This window comes from Colius striatus, chromosome 9 (assembly GCF_028858725.1).
Source record: "Colius striatus isolate bColStr4 chromosome 9, bColStr4.1.hap1, whole genome shotgun sequence".
In the NCBI taxonomy this organism is placed as follows: Eukaryota; Metazoa; Chordata; class Aves; order Coliiformes; family Coliidae; genus Colius; species Colius striatus.
This window is the reverse complement of record NC_084767.1, coordinates 11,458,902-11,479,584: the sequence shown is the minus strand read 5'-3', so window position 1 is coordinate 11,479,584 and position 20,683 is coordinate 11,458,902. Positions and strand designations below refer to the sequence as shown.

The window sequence follows — 20,683 nt, the reverse complement described above, 5'->3', positions numbered from 1 at the left end:
TGGCTGTGTCCTGAGCACACCCAGGGCTGGCCCTGCAGTGCCCCAGTGCACCCAGCAACGAGTCACGCTTCGTTCAGGGGGGTGTGGGGACGTTTCCAAACCCACCTGGACATGTTCCTGTGTGACCTGATCTAGCTGGGACCTGCTTTGGCAAGGGGTTGGACTGGATGATGTCTAAAGGTCCCTTCCAAGCCCTACCATTCTGTGATTGTCACCCTCTCTAGATTAAAGGGGAGCTCGTGACCTGAAAGTGGGGCACTCAATGGGGAAAGGCCAGGCCAGGAACCTCAGGGGGTACATTGATCTTCACCTGACCTACTTAGTGCTGGAGACCAGTATCAGTAATAAATACTTGCCATGTCTAATTTCAGAGCTGCTTCTTTGTAAGCCACAGAGTGTTAGGGGTGGGAAGGGCCCTGCAGAGCTGCTGCAGCCCCAGCCCCTGCTAAAGCAGGTTCCCCTGGCTCAGGGGGCACAGGAACGTGTCCAGGTGGGGTTGGGAACCTCCTGAGAAGGAGCCTCCACACCCTCCCTGGGCAGCCTGGGCCAGGGCTCCCTCACCTCACAGCAGAGGAGCTTCTCCTGGTGTTAGAAGCTCTGCAGGAGAGGTGACAGTAGCCAGATGGTGTTGCAGGTGGAAGAGTTGGTAAGAAATGGGGCACCTGAGTTGAAGGTTTGGCCCGTGGTGCATGGCAGGGGAGAGGGCAGGAAGCAGCTGAGTCACCAGCACCTGGACTAAGCCTGGAGAGAGTTTGTTGCCAGGGTCCTTCATCCCTGGCTCACACTCTGCTCTTGCCAAGGAGTCTTCCGAGTGCTCACTGTTAGGACAAGCCTGGAAAGGCCTCTGGTCTTAATCTTGGCTTAGGAGCACCTCAGGTTATGGGATTGAGGCCTCTCAAATAGCTTTGTTGGGGTTGTGTTCTTTTTATCAGGCAATATCCTCACTCTGTTGTCTTGTTTAATTGGACATTTTATAAGCCTGACAAGCGAGAGAAGGAAACTGTTTAATGTTGCCCAGAAGACAAGAGGAGCCTGCTGAAAGGCAGCATTTATGCAGCTTTCCGAGAAGGAGGCAGTAAATACTCCACCTCTGCTTAATCATAAGAACAGTCAGGCTAAGGATCTCTACAAATATGAAATAACAGGGGCCTGTTTGGGATAGGCAACATGAGCCTTCTCAGCCCGCCGCCACCTCTGCAAGCAACTTTCACTAGAGATTCTGGGCGTGATTTTCAATGGCTCGGAGCAGCTGTAGCTCCTTTGACTTCAGTGAAAAGTCTGAGTGCTTGGCACGGCGGCAAACCGAGCCTCTTCCTTTCTGCTTCAAATTGGGTCTTGATTCTAAGTGAGATGAATTTTCTCCTCCTGATAATTCAGCGCATCTGAAGTGATTACAGCTCCGCCCGAGAGCTCTTTCAGCGGATCCCAACGCGGCGTTTGCTTCCGTCTTAAAAAGGTTCCTTCGAGCCTCCTGATTCTGGAGAGGGGTTGGGGGGAGGTGGGGTGGGAAAAAAAAACCCCACCTCCACCATCAGTCCTGGTGGAAACCATCCCATCTTCTTATGCAGAGCAGAGATTAGAAGTTGTATTTTTATCGAGCGCAGACGGGGGCTGAAGGGACAGGTTCCGTGCAGACGAGCGGGAACCAACGTGCTGCCGGGTTCTTTGCTGCTGCTGGGGAGGCAGAGCCAGCACGCTGCTATTATTTGGAGTTCTTAGAGAGTGAGCTTTAATGTTTGCTTAACTCCACTAAAAATAGTCGCCTCCCTCTTCTCCTAATAGGTGGCATTTGTCACACTTGATTCATTTCCTCTCCCTCGTGAATATTCATCGCTGCTCCCCATGAAGCTGCCTGGCCTCAGAAGTTGTACTCCAGGCCTCCACCCTGCCAGTCAGCCTTTCAAAGCTCAGCCAGTACCTGGCCCCACCCAGCAAAAGTGTTGTGGTATCAACAGCCCTCATTGATTTCTGCCTTCCCTTCGAGCTGTGATTGCTCGTTATCCCTCTGGATGAGCCCCTAACGAGTCTCCCTGTTCCTGTTGCCATGGCAGCACCGCAGCACCCGGGATGCCAGAGTCTCTGCCACTGGTAATTGTGAGATGGGAAGATGGGTTTGGCACTTTTTCTAGTGGGGATTAGGGCCAAAAGGTCCCTTCTGAACTGCAGTGAATGCAGTTTCCTTCAGAAGGTACCTAGTGGTTGCAGGGGATGTCTGCAGTCTGCCACAGCAAGGGGAGGGAGAGCAGTCTTCACAGAGCAATTCCCATCCAGGCTTGGCCACCACTTAAAGGAGGATAAAACCACAAATGCCAAAGGATAATAGAAACCCTTGACTGGTGGTTAAGTCAGTACCTCAGCCCTTCTCACTTGGGAGGGACAAAGCACGTTGAAGGTCCGTGCTGCTGGAATGGGAGATGTCTGCTGCTGCCCGGTGAGCCTCGAGGCAAAGGGCTGCCTGACTTGATGCTGGAGGAACATGAGGTCAGCAAAGCTGCTGGACTATGCACCCTGAAGCCCTTGGCCCACAGGTTTATGAGGAAGTGTGCATGGAAAGGTGTCTGCAGGGACCAAGGAGAAGACTCAATGTGTTGCTTTTTGGGGCACTGGGCCGTGTGCTGTGCAGTGGAGTGGTGACAGTGGAGGTGAGGGAGTGCCCAGCCCTCGAGGGATCCCAAAGCTGAGGTGCTGAGGGCCGTGGGTCAGTGGTGGGCTGGGCAGGGTGAGGGCAGGGCTGGGGCTGCAGCAGCTTCAAGGGCTTTAACTACCCAAATGACTCTGATTCTATGGCATGCCTGTTTGCTGTGTGAAAGGCTGCTGGTGGTCACCCACAGCTGCATGGGGCCTTCCAGCACATAGGGCTCCATCCTCACTCCCTTTGTTCACTGTGTTCACACCTTTCAGCTTTGCCAACTGTTAAAGCAATTCAAGGACTAAAATTGTTAGTGCCTCAGCAGGCTGTTGTCAGCTGAGCTCATGAAGGTCACCCAGAGGAGGGACTTCTGTGCCCAGAGGGGTCTTTGCCATCAAGGAGGACCACGTTGGTTTTCAGCAACATGCCAGAAGAATTTTATAGGGGTTGCTCTGATGTAGTGGATGAGAAATGTACATTGCAGAAGGAATGATCTCATCCCACCTTTCACCTTGCAAGCCCCAGAGAGGCCACGTTGCCCTGCTGCGGCAAAGCATGGCCAGGGTTGGTGGGAGAGGGCAGAGGGGCAGCTGTTTGCAGCTCAGCCCACGGGAGGCATTTATCAGCCAGGGTGCCATCATTATCTGCAGGACCTGGCCAAGAGGCCGTGTCAGCATCTCTGCTCTCACACAGGATGGTGCCACGTGGTCCTTTGCCCACACATGGTAGGGCCCGTGGCTGTGTGTGACCCCCAGGGAGGGCAGCTCATCTGCAGCCTGGCTGCTGGCTCAGCACTGGGGCTGGGAAGAAGGGCTGTCTGTAAACGGTTGACTCTGCTTCCCTCAAGCCAAGGGATGGGGATCAGCTGTGCTTGTTCCCCACTCTCAATGCACAGGGCAAAGCTGTCCTCTGTGCTCCTCACTGGGTTTATCCCAAAACTCTGAATCAGAGCCAGAATAATCCAAGACCTAAAGGTAGGCTGGAGTGGTGATTTTATAGAATGACAAGGGAGTCAAACCCCTCTCTCCCTCCCCCAACGTGAAAACCTCCACTGGCCAAACCCTGCAAATGAGCTTTGGCTGGGTTTTTTTTTTCATGTGTGCAGCCAGGAGCCAGATTTCTAAAGGCTGGCTTTCAGTTGTACAGGGTTTATTATAGGCATGAATAATTGCTGGCAGTGTGCTACCACTGCTGTTGTTTGCTCTTACCGTTAGGCCAATTACATATGTAAGCCCCTGATTTACAAGCAAAAGCAGAACTAAAGTAGCTTTGTGGCCTACATTTCAAGAGCTGGTAATGTGTCCACTGCCAGCTGTAGAGCCCCAGCTCTGTGCTGTGAAACCTGGAGGTCTGGTGCTGTGAGTATATGGGCTCAGGTTGTCCCAAGGCATCCTGCAAGGTGCTGTGAAGGACAGAAACATGGATGAGCCTCAGGGGAGCAGGGACTTGCCCAGATTCATCGATCTGTGCTGCATTTGGGGAGCCCACAGGGAACACACACAAATGAGAAGATGGGAACTAAGTGTAATGGTTCTGGAAGATGGGCTGGAACGAAGCCTGTCCAAATCCAGCTTCCCTAGAGGATAATCAGTTTGTCTCCAGCTCTTACTGTCCAGGGAGCCCTCCTGGGGGAGGAGAGAGGATGACATCCATTGCTGAACTTCACATTGAGCAGTGGAGATCAAACTGAAGGTGTCTTCTTGCCTTTGCACACTAGGCAGCAGCAGAGTGGGGAGGAGGTGGGTCAGTGTGATGGCTGGTTCTCCATGGGGTGACAGTTTCCATGCAGGCTGCTTGGATGGGTCACATCACCCATGGTGCCCGTTGGACTGGGCTCTGCAGTGCCCAGCCTGGGCAGTGTCTCACCTCGCTGTGCTGGTACCATTTGGTGCCAGCAGCTGGGGGTAAGGTGAGGAGCCAGCCCATACATTGAGGGAGGATGAAGGGCTGCACTGGTCCTCCTTGGACTGGTGGCAAGCTGAGGAGAGCAAAGAGGGAAGGATGTGAGTAAGGATAGAAGCAGGCAGGGTGTTTGTGGGTGCTGATCTCACTGTCACAGATCAGTGGTGGCTGTTGTCTGCAGGGGTAACAGCCACTCCTGGGGAAGGAGGACAGGGGCTGGCCAGGGCAGGATGACATGCTCATCAGTTAGCCATCAGTGCCCTGGCTTCTCATCTCCTGGGGTTTGTGTGCTCAGCTGGAGGCCACAGCAACCTCCTTTGTGCAAACAGTGTGAGTGCTGTGTGCTGAGCTGGTGGATGTTGGCAAGGAGACCCTGTGCAGCAGCTCAGCTCAAGATGCTCCCAGGTGGGTTTACAAAGGCCCATCCGGGCAGGGAGCATCGCTCTGGGGCTGTCACCTTCTGAAGTGATTTCACTGAGTCCCAGGATGGATGGGGTTGGAAGGGACCTCTAGAGATCATCCAATCCAGCTGAAGCAGGTTCCCTTCCATCAGGTGACACAGATTTGTTGACTAGGCTGCTGTTGACCAGGGTTTGACATCCTTTCCTTCTGAGCCATCTCTCCTCCTCCTCCTGTGCCTTCGCAGCACATGTGTGAAGTTCTGGTTGTGGCACCTTCCCGCCCTCTCTTCAGCAAGCCTAGCAGTGGGGAGTGATCCTCACAAGCAGCATTTGCATAGTGTCTGCCTTTCCCCAGCTCCAGAGCACTAAATCAGTTGCACCCTGCTTCCTCCCTCACCCTTGGCATCCAGGCTGTTTCTGGATCCAGTCAGCTCATCTTCTCAACCACTCTTAGCTCCCTGAGCTTTCTCCTGCCCTGGCGATTAAAGCCCTTATCTCCTGCCTACCTTTGGTGCCCTTGACAGTGTTCACCTCAAGATCTTCTTGGCTTTTCCTAACCATTTCATTGCCAGGCTGTGTGTCTGGCAGCTCCCTGCCCCACCAGAGCAGTTGAGAGCTTCTCCTCTTGGCCTTGAGGATCATTAAAACTTCATTGGCACATCAGCTTTCTCTGTCAAGGTCTCTCTTCTCTCCAGCCCTCACTGATGGAGGACACTGCTGAAATTCCCTCCTTGCACAATTCTCTTACTCCACTGTATCTTCTGTGCAAAATGTTCCCTTCTGAACGTGCTTCCTCTCCTTGCTCCAGCACTTCCTGAGCAGCCAGGTTACCTGTGGTGCCTGCCATGGCTTTGGTTCTTACATATGCACATGAACTCATTGCACTGTAACCATGTTTTATTAGCTAGCTTGGTCTTTTCAACTCCTTGACAGCTTGATTCAGGCATTTGTAGGATGGGGTCCACATCACCTAGCTTCTGTCCTCCTCCACAAGTTATCCAAGTAAGAGACAAAAAGGCCTCCAAAGAGGCAAAGAGAACCCCAAAAGGCAAATCATCCCACTGTAAGACAGGAACCAAAGAGCCTCATCATCCCTGTTGGTGGTTATGGATCCCTCAGATACGTTTTCCCTTGTTAGAGCAAATGCAGAGCCTTGGGCTTGTGGCTGTGCCTTTGTGGCTCAGCCTGTGGAAATACAGAAACAGCAGCTGGGTCTCCAGGGATGTGCAGACCACGTCCTGCACCACCTCACTGAGGGAGGCCAGGCAGCTCACCCCAGCTTAATGTTAGGTGTCTGATGTTAAGTGAGATGAATCTGACACTTAAAAGGGTTTGAGGAAACATTTCCATCTCATTTGGTGTTTGGAAAATATAAAAGTATATGGGGGATGTTTAAAAAGCAGCAACAGTAATAACAGTCATTGTAGGTGGGTGCAATTTTCCTTTATCTTTTAACTGGAGCTGCTAGAAAAACTCCTGCTGTGCTGATATTTGGCAGGGACACCCATGTGAGTACCCACTTGCTTCTGAAAAATGCTACTGGGTTTTTAATGACCATCAGCAGCACAACCTTGATTTTTAAATGTCATCCTAAATGTAGCAGCTCCAGCCTCCTCTGCCGTGGCATGTGGGTGTCTGAGTGGGGATGAATCAGAAAGCAGGAAGAATTGCTGGTGCTTTCTGTGGCTCCCAAGTTTTCCTCGAGGGCTTCCCACCCAGGGGCTGCCTGGAATGGTGTCAGGGTTACATTGCAGCCCAGGGCTGCCTGGAATGGTCTAAGAGTTGCCTTGCCACCCAGGGGCTGCCTGGAATGGTCAGAGGGTTGCCTTGTCACCCAGGGGCTGCCTGGAATGGTCTGTGGGTTGCATTGCAGCCCAGGGCTGCCTGGAATGGTCTGAGGGTTGCATTGCAGCCCAGGGTCTGCCTGGAATGGTCTGAGGGTTGCCTTGCAGCTCAGGGCTGCCTGGAATGGTCTGAGGGTTGCATTGCAGCCCAGGGTCTGCCTGGAATGGTCTGAGGGTTGCCTTGCAGCTCAGGGCTGCCTGGAATGGTCTGAGGGTTGCATTGCAGTCCAGGGGCTGCCTGGAATGGTCTGAGAGTTGCATTGCAGCTCAGGGCTGCCTGGAATGGTCTGAGAGTTGCATTGCAGCTCAGGGGCTGCCTGGAATGGTCTGAGGGTTGCATTGCAGTCCAGGGGCTGCCTGGAATGGTCTGAGAGTTGCATTGCAGCTCAGGGCTGCCTGGAATGTTCTGAGGGTTGCATTGCAGCTCAGGGCTGGCTGGAATGGTCTGTGGGTTGCCTTGCAGCTCAGGGCTGCCTGGAATGGTCTGAGGGTTGCATTGCAGCCCAGGGTCTGCCTGGAATGGTCTGAGAGTTGCATTGCAGCTCAGGGCTGCCTGGAATGGTCTGAGGGTTGCATTGCAGTCCAGGGGCTGCCTGGAATGGTCTGAGGGTTGCATTGCAGCTCAGGGCTGCCTGGAATGGTCTGAGAGTTGCATTGCAGCTCAGGGGCTGCCTGGAATGGTCTGAGGGTTGCATTGCAGTCCAGGGGCTGCCTGGAATGGTCTGAGAGTTGCATTGCAGCTCAGGGGCTGCCTGGAATGGTCTGAGGGTTGCATTGCAGTCCAGGGGCTGCCTGGAATGGTCTGAGGGTTGCATTGCAGCTCAGGGCTGCCTGGAATGTTCTGAGGGTTGCATTGCAGCTCAGGGCTGGCTGGAATGGTCTGTGGGTTGCCTTGCAGCTCAGGGCTGCCTGGAATGGTCTGAGGGTTGCATTGCAGCTCAGGGGCTGCCTGGAATGGTCTGAGGGTTGCCTTGCAGCCCAGAGCTGCCTGGAATGGTCTGAGGGTTGCACTGCAGCTCAGGGCTGCCTGGAATGGTCTGAGGGTTGCATTGCAGCTCAGGGGCTGCCTGGAATGGTCTGAGGGTTGCATTGCAGTCCAGGGGCTGCCTGGAATGGTCTGAGGGTTGCATTGCAGCCTGGTGGGGCCAGGTCCTGTGGCAGCTCTCCTGCCATCGCTCTCTTCTCTGCCAACGCCTGATTCAGTCGCCTGATGCAGAATGAGTTGGTCCCATTTCTCCAGGAGCTGGTGTTCCATGGGTCCTCCTTTCCATTTATCAAACCCAGATGAATACAGAAACGTTCCCCAGGTTCTGCAGACACAGCTTTTGCAGTTCTGTGCCGGGCTGGAAGCGTTCCCCAGGCTTGGCTTCGGGGCCCAAACCCGTTCACCAGATGCTGGTTTGTGTAAATGGAGCAGAGCCTCGTTTTCTGAACCATGACTCAGTGAAACACATCTACTTTTCCAGTCTGAAGTGATTCTAATAGCACTGTTAAAGAGCAGGACTGGGAACAGGCAGAGTTCCAAACATGCCATGGCAGTGGGTGTGATTGTCCCCGTGATGCAGCAGAGGCGTGGGGTGGCTGCAGCTGAGTGGATGGGTTGGTTGGGAGCAAAGCCTGCCCTGTGGTGCCCAGGCCATGGCCTCGAGCAAAGCAGGATGGGGTGAGGGTGGAGAGAGCTGCTGGAACCAAAGGAAGGCACTGAAGGAAGGGAGGAACTGCGAAGCAGATGGCAGGGTTAAAATAGGACAGAGCATGGCAGAGATGCTGCTGGGAGGGAGGGGAGCGAAGTGCCTGTTCTCACACTTCGCGTGGTGTCTCGTGGCAGAGCTGCACAGAGCCTGTGCTCCACTGGCATTCCCAGCAGGGACACAGCCAGCCAAAGCCTTGCTGCTTCTTAGAGATTATTAGCACTTGTCTTAAAGAAAAATCAGCTCCAGTGAGCAAGCAACCAGATAAAGGGCATAACAATGGAGGGGCTCAGCCTGGGGCCATCTCTCACGGGGCTCTGCAGGTTATTGCTGGGGTGCCTGAGGCTGGAGGATGAAGCCAAGTGCTAGGAGCCCAGCAGTTAGCACTGAGGCTTGCTTCTTCTGGTGCTCTCAGGCAGCTCTTTGCAGCGTGTTTGTGTTACCTGGGGCACACAGATAGGCTTTGGTGGAATGTTTGAGTAACTTTGCACGCTCAGGTACGAGACCTGGGTTACTGTTCAGGGCTCCTCAGCAGCAGCAAAGACCTTGGCTGCTCCTCTGCTTGCCACCATCCTAGGCCACTTGGGTTTTGAAGCAAAGAGTGTGAAGAAGAGGAGGAGCAGGGGAGCAGGAGCCCAGCACGCAGCTTGCACCTTGGCACTTTTCCCCATCTGTAAAGCAGGGGCTGCTTTGAAGCCTTGGTGATGAAAAGCACTGGCTAAGCTCGAGGACATCAATCCTGCACCATTGTTCTTGTTCCTTGCTGGGCTGTGATATTTTTTAGCAGAAAGCAACTCAATTTATATGAGCTGTGGCTGAAATGGCATGGAAGGGAATGAGCTGAGCTGGTGGAGGAGAGCTCCCATTTTATCAGTGCAGCCTCTGATGGAACAGACCCATCCTTAGGCACAGATATCCGTGTGAGCCCCACGGTAAAGCTCTCAGAAATGCACAGGGAGGGCTTTGTAAGCGTGGCACATGCCCTGAGGTTGGTTTACACCTCAAAATAAAGCATGGTTTTGGGGACTGAGCACTGGAGGGAGTTCCTGTGATGTCCTTCTCTATGCACCCTGGAGCACTTGCTCATAGCTACCTGGAGGGATCAGTCATTGAGCAGAGGGCTGTGTGTTCCCTTCATGGCTGCAGATGGGGCACGACACCAGCCCAGCCCTTCAGTGGTGGTGGTTGGCAAACCCTCCAGCGTGGAGTGCTCATCACCATCCCATCACCATCAGGGAATGGTGGGCTCACCTCCATGGTGCTGCTTCATCCCCTTTCCTCTGCTGGCTCTGCCACTGGTGATGGCAATAGCCCCAAGAATCCAAATCCCTTTGCTTTTATCCATAAATTGGTTTTTGGGTCTTTGGTTAAACTGATGGAAGCCAAGTTGGCCTCTGGGGCTTTTGAGAGCTGCAGCCCTCCACTTGCACAGGCATTGGTGGGAGCTTCAGGTGCAACACCCACCTCCAAAGCAGAGCAGGGAGTCACTCCAGCAGCACTGACAGTCACTTGGCTGGGGGCTACACGAAAATAAAGCTCAGATCTGGTAAAGCCAAAGGTCAGGAGAGGAGTGGAGGGTGTCCTCAGGAGCCTCAGGCCTGCCAGGGCAGTGGGATTCCTGCCTGGGCTCGTTCTGTTGCCGTGTGTCATCTCCAACCCATGTCCCTGGTACCTTTTTGCCTGCAGATAGCAAACGCAGCCTGTCAGATGGTTGGTTGTGTGCCTTCAGCAGAACAATCTGCTGCTGCTGATTTTGCTGTGGCACCTAAATTCTCCTTGTCCAGAGCTGCTATTGGCTCCTTTACTCTGCTCCACAAAGAGCTGAGGAAGAAGAGGGCTTTTGCTCCAGCTTCACTCAGTCCCCTGTTCAGAGCTGTCCTCTGTTCACAGCCCTGCCTTGGGCAGCTTTGGGTGCCTCAGGCTGGGTTTCTGCACCCCAGGGGCTGGCTGCTGCAGCTTTGCCACTCTGGATTTTTATTTAATTACTTACTTTCCATGTAAATCTAATTATCCATCTGTTCTGCTACATTGTGGCACTGCAGCTCATCTCATTTGTCTTTTTCCCCTGTTCCAGAGTATGAGCTGCCTTAGCCTCGGCCCCCCTGGGCTTCTGCCAGCAGGGTCCTCTCCACCGGGCTCCCCACAGCTCTCCACCCTGGCCAGGCTGTGACAACAGCTCAGCTCAGAATTGTTGGGACTGCAAAGGGCCAGAAACTCACGTTGGGTAATTCCCACTGAACGTCCAGCCCCAGTTAGACCCCCACGGTGCTGTGTCCCCAGGGGGCTTGTCCTCAACGGGGTGTCACAGCCCTTGTGCTTTGAGCAGGCTCGTGGCAGGGCTCATCTGCAGCCCATTCATCTCAAGGCTGGGATGCAGATAGTCCATGGTAAGGCAAGGTTCCCCCAGCTTTTCCCAGGCAGTGTTCCACGCTGCTGCTGCATCTCGGAGGTGACTCACGCTCCCCTCGCTCTAAAGCATCCCCTTCACCCATCACATCCTCTGCTCCAGCTTCTTCCCTGCACTCCCATTCCTCTCTCTTAGCAACAAATACCCAATAACCTAATAGCTCATTAGAACCCAGCCTGGCATCTCTGCCATCCATTCTGTCACGTTGGGCAGCGTTGCTGTGGCGGGGACGCTCTGCTCCCCCGCTACGGCCACCAGCGCCTGGCTCGGGGGAAAGTGAGCAGGCAGCATTGCATTGAAGTGCAGATCCTCATCTTCTCTGGGGTTTTTTTTTGTATCTAATGCCTCTCCTGTATTCTGTGCTTTTGAACATCTAACATCTCTTTCATGCCTCTCATCTCTCAGCCCAGATTGTTGTATTGTGTTGCCTACTGACACCTGGTTCTCCTTTTGTCAGCCTTTCCCCCCTCTCCCCCGCTTCCTCCTCTGCTCTGTTTTCATCGGCACAAATACTCAGGGTTCCATTTGGCTGGGTGGTTTTTAATCTCCTTAAGTCATAGCTCTGAAGGCCTTTGTCTGTGATAAACTCAGCTTTGGGATGATGCTCAGAGAAGAGGTTTTCTAGGCCAGTTCTGCTGCCTGCGGGCCTCGGCCGGGGGCTCGGGGAGCGTCTGTGCTTCGTCCCTCCTTCTGACTCCAGACAGTCTCAGGCAGCTTTGTTGGGTTATTTCATTCTCACCCTGTGCCTCTCATGTGCCAAAACGTCCTTTTTATTAGCATGGAAATGCAACATTGGAAAGCCTCTATCTCAAACGTGCTTTTGTGAGAGACTCACTCACCCTGCCCTTCAGCATCCACCGCTGGCCTCCCCCAGCAGAGCCAGGGTGGTGGTTTCAGGGCACGAGGGGGCTGCAGGATTGGTGCTGTTGGGTTCTCCCAGTGATGCTCCTCTTCAGAACCGCCGGGATCCTGGGAAGTGGTGGATTCAGAGCCCACATCCCTCCCCGACGGGGATGAGCTCAGGCCACGGCCTCTGCTTTCACCGCAGCAGGAAAGCATCTTCTCCCCACGTCTCACCTCTCTCCTGGACTGATTTAAGCCTTTGGGGTTTTTAATGTAACTTCAGCCTGCAACCCCAAATTCAGTTGTGCCAGTATTAATGAGCTGCTGCTCCTCCTGCCTGTGTTTGCTGCCCTCATTCACAGCCTCAGATTTACAGCTGCAGTTCAGGCTGGGAGGGCTCAGTTCCAGTCAAACCTTGAAGCACTGACATCCTAATGATCAGTTTTATCTATCTATTATTTGTCAGGTCATTTTAATGTGAATATACTTACAAGAGCTGTCAGAAACCCTCCAAACACAGAGGGCTCTGAAGGAGTAGTTGGCCTTTTCATGTGTGACCCTGCTTCGATTGCTTTGGCTTTCCGGGACTCACAGAAATGACCTTTTCCATTGCCTTGCAAATCCTCAGCCAGGTGTTGTGAGGGTTTGAGAGGCCCAGGAAGCCGGGCAGGGGCAGGGGCTGGGGCTGCAGTGCCATCCTGGGCACGTTTCAGCCCTGAGCCACTGCGGGATCTCAGACAAAAGCCTTGGTGCACTCTCCTCGTCTCGGCTCCCAGGTTCGGAGCGAAAGCCGGGGAGGGGGATGGAGGGAGGGGGAAGGCAAGGTAAGCCGTGCTGCCTCGCTGCCTGTTTCTGATGCTCAGGTTATAGCACAAGCTAAATAGACTCTACTAAATTTTTTAGGCTGTTTCCCAGACTTACAGACTTTGATCCCAGCTTTGATTTCCCAGGCGGCGCCGCAGACGCCTGGTGCTGACGGGAGGAGAGACCCATTAAGTCCTGTCTAGCCCGGTGATTATCATGCCTTTTCCCTTCCACACCAGCCTTTCATCACAGCACCAGCTCCCCAGACTTCCCTCCCAGGGCCCTGGGGAGGGTGCTGGTGTGGCCAGGACAGCGGGTGTGTGGCCCCGTTGGGCAGCAGCACCCCGCTGCTGCGCTCGCTCGTTGCACGTTGTGTTGGCCTCGCTCTGCCTGGCTTCTGCAGGATGCTCAGAGGAAGGAGGTGACCACTGGCTTTTGGGTTTTTTTTTCCCCTATGCAGTTTGTACAACAAGCAGGCCCAGATAGAAATATCCTGTGTGTGTCCTTGCTGTAGTAGCAGAGATGAAGGCCCTTCCCTGCTCCACGCTGCCGAGTCCCCGGGTCCCTCTGCACCACTTGCCTTGCCTTTTCTTTTTAATTTCCATCTAATTTTGCTGCTGTGTTGCCAGTTCCCACCTCACTCCAGAGCTGCTGTTGCCTCAGGGCTGTGTTGCTGCTTTTCAGTCTTCCCACACCCCCTCACATGTGCAGTCTGGAAAGGCTTTGAGAAGTCTAAATTTGTGCCTGTGTACTTGGGGTCATGCGGGGAGGAGCAGGGCTTGGGTGCCTCTCAATGGACAGCACTCCTACCAAATCCCTTCTGCAGCTTCCATGTGATGAGCTTGCCAGTGAGAGTGGCAGAGGAGCCCATGTGGGACTCTCAGGAGCAGCAGCTGTGTCCCCTGTGCCCGTTCTGCTCCGGAGGTGCCTGTGAGACCAGGAAGCTTCCATCGTGCAGCTGGTGGGTCCCCTGGCACAGTCATCCCTGTCCCAAGGTCTTGCTGCTTCCACAAGGAGCTTGAGTGGAAGAAGAATAAAAGGAAGAAGGGTGCAGACATGCTGGGTCCCATCTGTCCCTGGAGAGCAGCTTTGGGAGAGGGACCTGGGAGTGCTGGTGGGCAGCACATAGACGAGAGCAATGTGCCCTCATGGGCAAGAGGCCAATGGCATCCTGGGGACATGAAGAGAGTGTGGGCAGCAAGGCCAGGGAGGTTCTGCTCTAACTCTGCCCTGCTGAGGCCTCATCTGGAGTCCTGTGGCCAGTCCTGGGCTCCCCAGCTCAGGAGAGACAGGGAAGTGCTGGAGAGAGGCCAGTGCAGGGACACCAAGATGCTGAGGGGATGGAACATGTGTGTGAGGAGGAAAGGCTGCAGGACCTGGGGCTGTTCAGCCTGGAGAAGAGAAGCGTGAGCTCGGGGGCACCTCAGCAATGCTGATCCAATCCCTGAAGGGCAGGTGTGGAGAGGATGAGGTGAGTCTTTGTTCTGCAGTGCCCAGTACAAAGGATAATGGGCATCAGCTGGAACACAACAACTTCCCCTTAAGCACAAGGAGAAGCTCCTTTGGAGCTGAGGTGAGGGAGCCCTGGCCCAGGCTGCCCAGGGAGGGTGAGGAGGCTCCTCGGGAGGTTTCCAACCACACCTGGACACGTTCCTGTGCCCCCTGAGTGAGGGGAACCTGCTTGAGCAGGGGCTGGGGCAGCTCTGCAGGGCCCTTCCAGTCCCCACCACTCTGGGATGCTGTGCTCTCTGCCTTCAGCAGCCAGCCCAGGAGGATCTGCCACGGCACTGGGGAGCTGCAGCAGTGCTGGTTGCGTCTCACTCCGATAGCCCTGATCACAGCCTGTCAGCCTCTGCTTTTATTAGCTTTTCTCCAGTCTTTGTGTGCTGTTGAGGCTTGTGGTGCTCTGGCAAACAAGGCTTGACTGCAATAATTTCTAGTCCCTGGTGGGAAATTGTAGCTCCAACACAGTGAAACATCAACTGGCAGAGAAGGGTGTGTTTGCTGCTGCCTGCAGCAGCCTCCAGTGTGGGGCTGCTTTTGGCTTTTCCCTCTCTTCCCCAAAGGACATGGTCACCCTTCTCCAGCCACAGCTAGAGAGGTCATGGTGTGACCCCACACTCAGGTGGGTCCTCCCAGGGCAAACTGAGGCTGTTTGGCACAGGGAGGGTCTCTTGGGGGGCTGCTTGAACCCCAGCACCATGCCCATGTGCAGTCCCCATTGCTGGAGGCTGCTGACTCTTCCCACTGAGCACACCCAGACCTCTGCCGTGGCTGTGGCATGGTGGGGTGTCCCTGCAGGCTGTGTGCCACTGCTGGGCCAGCCTCAGAGTGTCCCTGTGCTGCTGGTGCCCTCCCCTGCCCCCTCAGCAGGCTGGCACCCCTGCCCTTCCCCACTCAGCACCCCACAGCCCGGCTCCTCGGAGTGATTTGGTTCAGGCTGCTTTTCCCTGCACTTGGCAGTGGCATTTGTACAGATCTCTGCTGAGTTTTCTAAACACTCACTTGAGCTTTTTTCTCCTGTTAGCATGAAGGGCTGCCCATCCAGAGCAGAGCCACGGAGGAGTGAGCAGCACTCTGCCAGCCAGGAAAGCTTCCTGACCTCAGGAGCTGCCCCCTGGCAGAACCTCCATGGTTCAGAGGTTTCCATTAGCTCTAATCCTCCAGGTGAGCAGCCAAGCATTCTCCAGCACACCAATTTGTCAGTTGTGTCCCTTGCTGTAGAGGCTTTATTATTTATTTTAGATAGATGTGACAAAGGACCTGGAATATCCCAAACTGGGAGCCTTCCTGAGATGGCACTGAGAGCTCTCTGGAGCAGGACATTCTCCTTTCACCTGCAATCTTGTTCTGCACTTAGCTCTGGCCTCCCTGGCCCACACTGACCTGCATGTGGCCTTCAGTCGGTTATTTTTGATCAGAAGGTGTATTTTCCCAGAGTTGCCAGCTCCTCCCTGGGCTCTGCTGTGGTTTCACACTGTGGATCGTGCCAGGGACAGGGCAGGGGCTGGAGATGTGCCAGGCAAAGCCTCTGCCCTGGGACTGCCCCTGGGAAAGCTGGAAGCTGAAGAGAATCACAGAGTCATTTGGATTTGAAGCTGCTGCAGTCCCAGCCCTGCCCTCACCCTGCCCAGCCCAGCACTACCCCACGGCCCTCAGCACCTCAGCCCCACGGCTTTGGGATCCCTCCAGGGCTGGGCACTCCCCCGGCTCCCTGGGCAGCCTGGCACAGGGGCTGACACCCCTCTCAGGGAAACAGTTCTGCCTCAGCTCCAACCTCAACCTCCCCTGAGGCAACTGGAGCCCATTTCCTCTTGTCCTGCCATTCACTGGGGAGCAGAGACTGACCCCCAGCTCACTCCAGCCTCCTATCAGGGACATGCAGAGAGGGATCTGCTGAGGGCAGCTGAAGGTTTTGGGGCTGATGCTTTTTGCTATGTTGGCTCCTGACTCTCCCAGATCAGAGCCCAGGTTAGGCCATCTGCTCTGCAGGAAGAGGGGGTTGGCCATGTGGGTCATCTCCCCATGCCACCCTGTTGCTGCAGGAGACTCTGCTGTGGCTGCTGACATGGTGAGGATGAGGATGAACACACCCTGGTAAGTGCCTCAGGTCCCACCTGGAGCCAGGCACTACCACAGGCTGGTTTGCTCACAGGATGCTGGGGCTGCTCCCGGAGCAGGGTTCTTTTCTGCAGGAGGCTCCTGAAGGTCCTGGGTTCATTCTTTGTCCTTCCTGCCCTGCACAGGCAGCTTACAGATGTCTCCCCTCCTCAGCACGGTGTCTGCACCGTGGCTCTGCCCAAGTGCCTGCTGCAGCAAGCAGGTGAGGAAGGAGAAATCAAAGGTGGCTTTCAACACCTCCCCTTTTCCTGCCTTAAGGTCAGCTGGCAGTTGCAGTCAGGAACCTGCACCCCTGATGTGCTGCCTCTGAGCCTGGCTGGCTGCCAGAGGGGTGAGAGGCAAAGCCTGGATGGAGAAGGCAGGGCAGGAGATTGCTGACAGAGATGAGCTTAGTGCCTCGCTACATTTCTGGGAGCCAGGGGTTTAATTCAAAGCTGCTCCCTGCCCAAGTCCATTTGTCTTCTGGATTTGTTTTTTTCTGACCCTGTCTGCCTGTGTCTCTCTCATTTCTTGGATGATGCTTGGCACTGGCTGCTCCAGCAGCGTTGTGGTAGCAGCGATTGCTGTGGGTGTTCTGCTGTAGCAGGGAGGTTTGACCTTTGTCTGACTGCAGTGCAATTGCTGCTCCAAAGCAGAGCAAAGGCTGAGGGGCTGGAGCTCCTCCTGGGAGCACACCAGGCCTGGGGCCAGGGTTGCAGGCAGCTGCTGCCCTGTGCCCTGACTGCCAGAGCCCTGCCAAAGAGGAGGCCTGCAGCCCCTGACCTCTGGCCCCTACAGAAACGTGCCAGGAGGGGGTTTGCAGAGTGTGTGCCAGCCCGTGGTGCCTGGGGCAGTGGCAGTCCCTGGGCAGCTCCTCACAGCCAGGCCTGCAACAGCTTGCTTTGTGCGGGCAGGAGCACTTCAGCCACTGCGGGTGTGTGGGTGGTGAGCCCAGGTGGGATGTGTGAGTGAGGGGCACTGGGGACAGCCTGACCTTCCTGACAGTGCTGCAGAGCAGGAGCAAACACATCAACAGGCTGACAAGGTGGGAGCCAAAAGAAAGGGCTGGTAGGGAACAGATGAGAGAGGGTTAATAGCTGCCAGGAGGGCTCCTTGCCAGGGCACAGGGCAGGGCTTGGGAAGGCAGAGGGGTGATGGGGACAGCCTGCCCCAGCCCTGCTGTGTGGGTGAGGTGGGCATTTGAGGGGCTCTGTGGGGCATCATTCCTGCCCCCTCACCCTCCAGTGGGTGGGAGCTGGGGGTCAGGCTGCCCTGGCCTCAGGGTGCTGCTGCAGTGGCTGCCCTGGGCATCCAGCATCCCCTCAGCCCCTGGGCCCTGCTCCCACGGTCACCTGCCTTTGGCTTTTTCCCCTGCAGCAACCCCAAAGTCCAGATAGAAGCCATCGAGGGGGGAGCCCTGCAGAAGCTCCTGGTGATGCTGGCTACAGAGCAACCTCTGGCTGTCAAGAAGAAGGTGAGTGTGTGTGAGGGGCTGCACCTTGGGGGAAGCTGGTTTTGGGCTGAGCTCCAGGCACACTCCTTAGGACACCACTGGTGAGAGTCCTTCAGGGAGGGAGGGGTGTGGGAGAGGCTGGGGAAACCCTTTGCCCTGGGCCATGGCTGCAAGGAGGCCTCAGAGCTGCCCCATGGGATGCTCCTTGCACAGCAGTTTGTGCCTGTGCTCCAGAGCTTGTTCTGGGGTGGGGAGTGGGTGAGCATGCAGAGACCCTCCCCAGCATCACTTTAACCTGTGGGTGGAGGGTATGGGGTGACTCCACTGAGCCTGAACACATCCCACTGGGAGCCTCTGGACAGAGGGACGAGCTCAGTGTTACCCACAGTCACACAGAGGGACGAGCTCAGTGTTACCCACAGTCATACACAGCCTTATGAGAGCTCTGAGGGTCCAGCCTCCTTTTCCAGGAGGACAAGGGCTTTCAGTTTCCAGTTCCCATGCTGTGCAGGGTCTTCCATCTCTCCCCAGGCCAGGATCCTAAGGAAGATTGGTGCCCGAGCCCATTCCCACTCACCCCGTTGGGTTTCCCAACCTGGTGCTCACAGCAGAGGCCAGAGGCACGTTCCTTCCCTTCCCCTCCCTGGTTCAAAAAGGAGATGGAAACATCCCCCAGTTCACCAGCAGCAACGGGGAAGATGGGAAATAGAAAGACAGGACTGGGGAAGACACGGCTGTCAGCTCAGATCTGTCCTGGAGAGCAGGGCTGCAGGCACCTCGGCACACAGGAGCAGCTCTGCTCGCTGCAGCCACCCAGACAAACATCCCACCGTGTCTTACCCCATCTCACCCCATCCCATCCCACCCCTGACAGACCTCTGTCCCTGACAGGCTCTCTTCGCGCTGTCCTCCATGCTGAGACACTTCCCCTACGCCCAGCAGCACTTCCTCAAGCTGGGCGGCCTCCAGGTCCTCAGGAGCCTCTTCAGGCAGAAGGGGATGGAGACTCTGCATGTGCGTGTGGTGACTCTGCTCTACGACCTCATCATGGAGAAGGTGAGGGGCTGGGACCCCCTCGCTGGGCTGAGGGGCTGTTGTGAGAATTCCAGGCTCCCCAGCTCAGGAGGGACAGGGAGCTGCTGGAGAGAGGCCAGTGCAGGGACACCAAGATGCTGAGGGGATGGAACACGTGTGTGAGGATGAAAGGCTGCAGAACCTGGGGCTGTTCAGCTGGAGGGAGCCCTGTTAGTGCTGATCAATCCCAAGCGAGGGGTGTGGAGAGGATGGGGCCAGTGTCTGTTCTGCAGTGGCCAGGACAAGGGGTGATGGACATCAGCTGGAACACAGCAAGTTCCATTTGAACATGAGGAGAAAGTCCTTTGCTGTGAGGTGAGGGAGCCCTGGCCCAGGCTGCCCAGGGAGGGTGTGGAGGCTCCTTCTCAGGAGGTTTCCAGCCCCACCTGGACACGTTCCTGTGCCCCTGAGCGAAGGGAACCTGCTTGAGCAGGGGCTGGGGCTGCAGCAGCTCTGCAGGGCCCTTCCAGCCCCCAGCACGCAGTAACTATGAGAGCAGTACAAAGCCCAGCAGTGGTGTTTGCAGCCTTCCCAGCCGCCCAGAGCCCTCGCACGGCTTCTGCTGGCCTTGCACATCCTTCCCCCGGGCAGCAGCTGTCGGGGGGCGGGTGCTGACCCGTGTCCGTGCCCGCAGGCGCTGCTGGAGGCGGCGCAGGACGGGGACCAGCTGGAGGAGAAGCTGCGGCAGTACGGGCGTGTGCGGCTGGCGCCGGCGCTGCTGGAGCAGGACTGGTGCGCCGTGGTGTCGCACATGCTGCCGGCGGCCGAGCACGACACGCGGGAGAAGGTGCTGCGAGCGCTGGGCGCGCTGCTGGGGCTGTGCCGGCAGCGCTTCCGCGACGACGCGGCCCTCACCGCGGCCTTGCGCCTGCTGCGCCGCGAGTACCGGGCGCTGGCGGCGGCCGAGCGCCGGCACGGAGACCGCCGCGGCTACTTCCACGAGATGCTGGGCTCCGTCGACAGCCTCCTCCGGGAGCTGAGCTGAGCCCAACAGACTGAGGGAGCGGCGCGGATCCCACACACGGCTCCGGCAACAGCCCTGTAACCAGCGAGGGAGCGCTGCGAGCGTCCTCGGGGCTGTGGGGAGGGACCAGGGGCCGCTTCTCTGTAGCTGCACCTCACGGTTGTCTGCGGCCCCTCACCTGCCCCCGCCTGAGGTGCCTCTTGAATAAAGAGCTCAGCTCCACGTCTCACGCGTCCCTGTGAGAGCCGGGGAGGCTGGGACACAGCAGCCAGCTCCTGCCTGGGCCTGGGGACAGGCCTGTGGCCCTGGGCACAGGGAGGGGAGGAGAAACAGAGGACAGCCCAGCCAGGAGGCGATTATTTCCAACTCCCGTGTTCCTTCTCAGAGCTGCTTTCTGGCAACAGGAGCTGTTTCAATCACTGCTGCTCCTGCCAATGGCGTTATGGCCCCCGGGGGCTGCAGCACCAGGGCAGGACAAGAGATGAAGTAAAAAAGCCCGTCTGGGCCTTCAGCATCCTGCTGCTGACCCGGGCAGGCACCTCAGCCAGGCCCTTTCCAGCCCTTCCTGCTGCACGAGTGCTTCTGGCTGCTGTTTGCAGCTGCCAGTCGTCACTGTTGAGTATCGGGGCTAATTAGTGATGTGTGGGGTGGGGGATGAGCCAGGCTGCTCTGCTGGGATTAAAAAGGATTCTCCTTGTTTTCTGAAGTGTTTCCCAGCCACGTGTTGGGGGTTTCATCCCCTCACCCTCCCCTCTAATCCCACACACCAGCTTCAGCTGCCTCGGATCCTTTTGAACCCACCCCACTATTAGAAGCAGCAGCTGGAGGTGCTGGGCTCGATTCACCACCAAATTGAGTTAAAAGCACTTGGCATGTGGAATCAGACCAGCTCCTGGGGGTTTAATGTGGCTGCAAAGGAGAAGGTGAGTTCATCTTCCCGCGTGTCCCAGCAGTGTCAGGCCCCAAACCTTCCTGTTCAGCCCCAACTTTGGGCTGTCTCAGGCAGGGACCAGGCAGCAGCAGCCCCGCGGCTCCTCCTGTGGGTCCTTTGCCCCCGGCAGCCGCGGTTAC

General features: G+C 56.2%; 1 protein-coding gene across 1 annotated transcript in view; it reads left to right on the top strand.

The window, feature by feature from the left end:
• SIL1 (SIL1 nucleotide exchange factor) overlaps positions 1 to 19,834 on the top strand; it is a 95,864-nt gene extending 76,030 nt beyond the window's left edge. Inside the window, exons 8-10 of the mRNA XM_062001940.1 lie at positions 17,499 to 17,595; positions 18,466 to 18,630; positions 19,283 to 19,834. Coding sequence (XP_061857924.1) covers positions 17,499 to 17,595; positions 18,466 to 18,630; positions 19,283 to 19,633 — 613 coding nt within the window. The 3' untranslated portion in view covers positions 19,634 to 19,834. The remainder of the gene's footprint in view (positions 1 to 17,498; positions 17,596 to 18,465; positions 18,631 to 19,282) is intronic.
• The last annotated feature ends 849 nt before the right edge of the window (positions 19,835 to 20,683 follow it).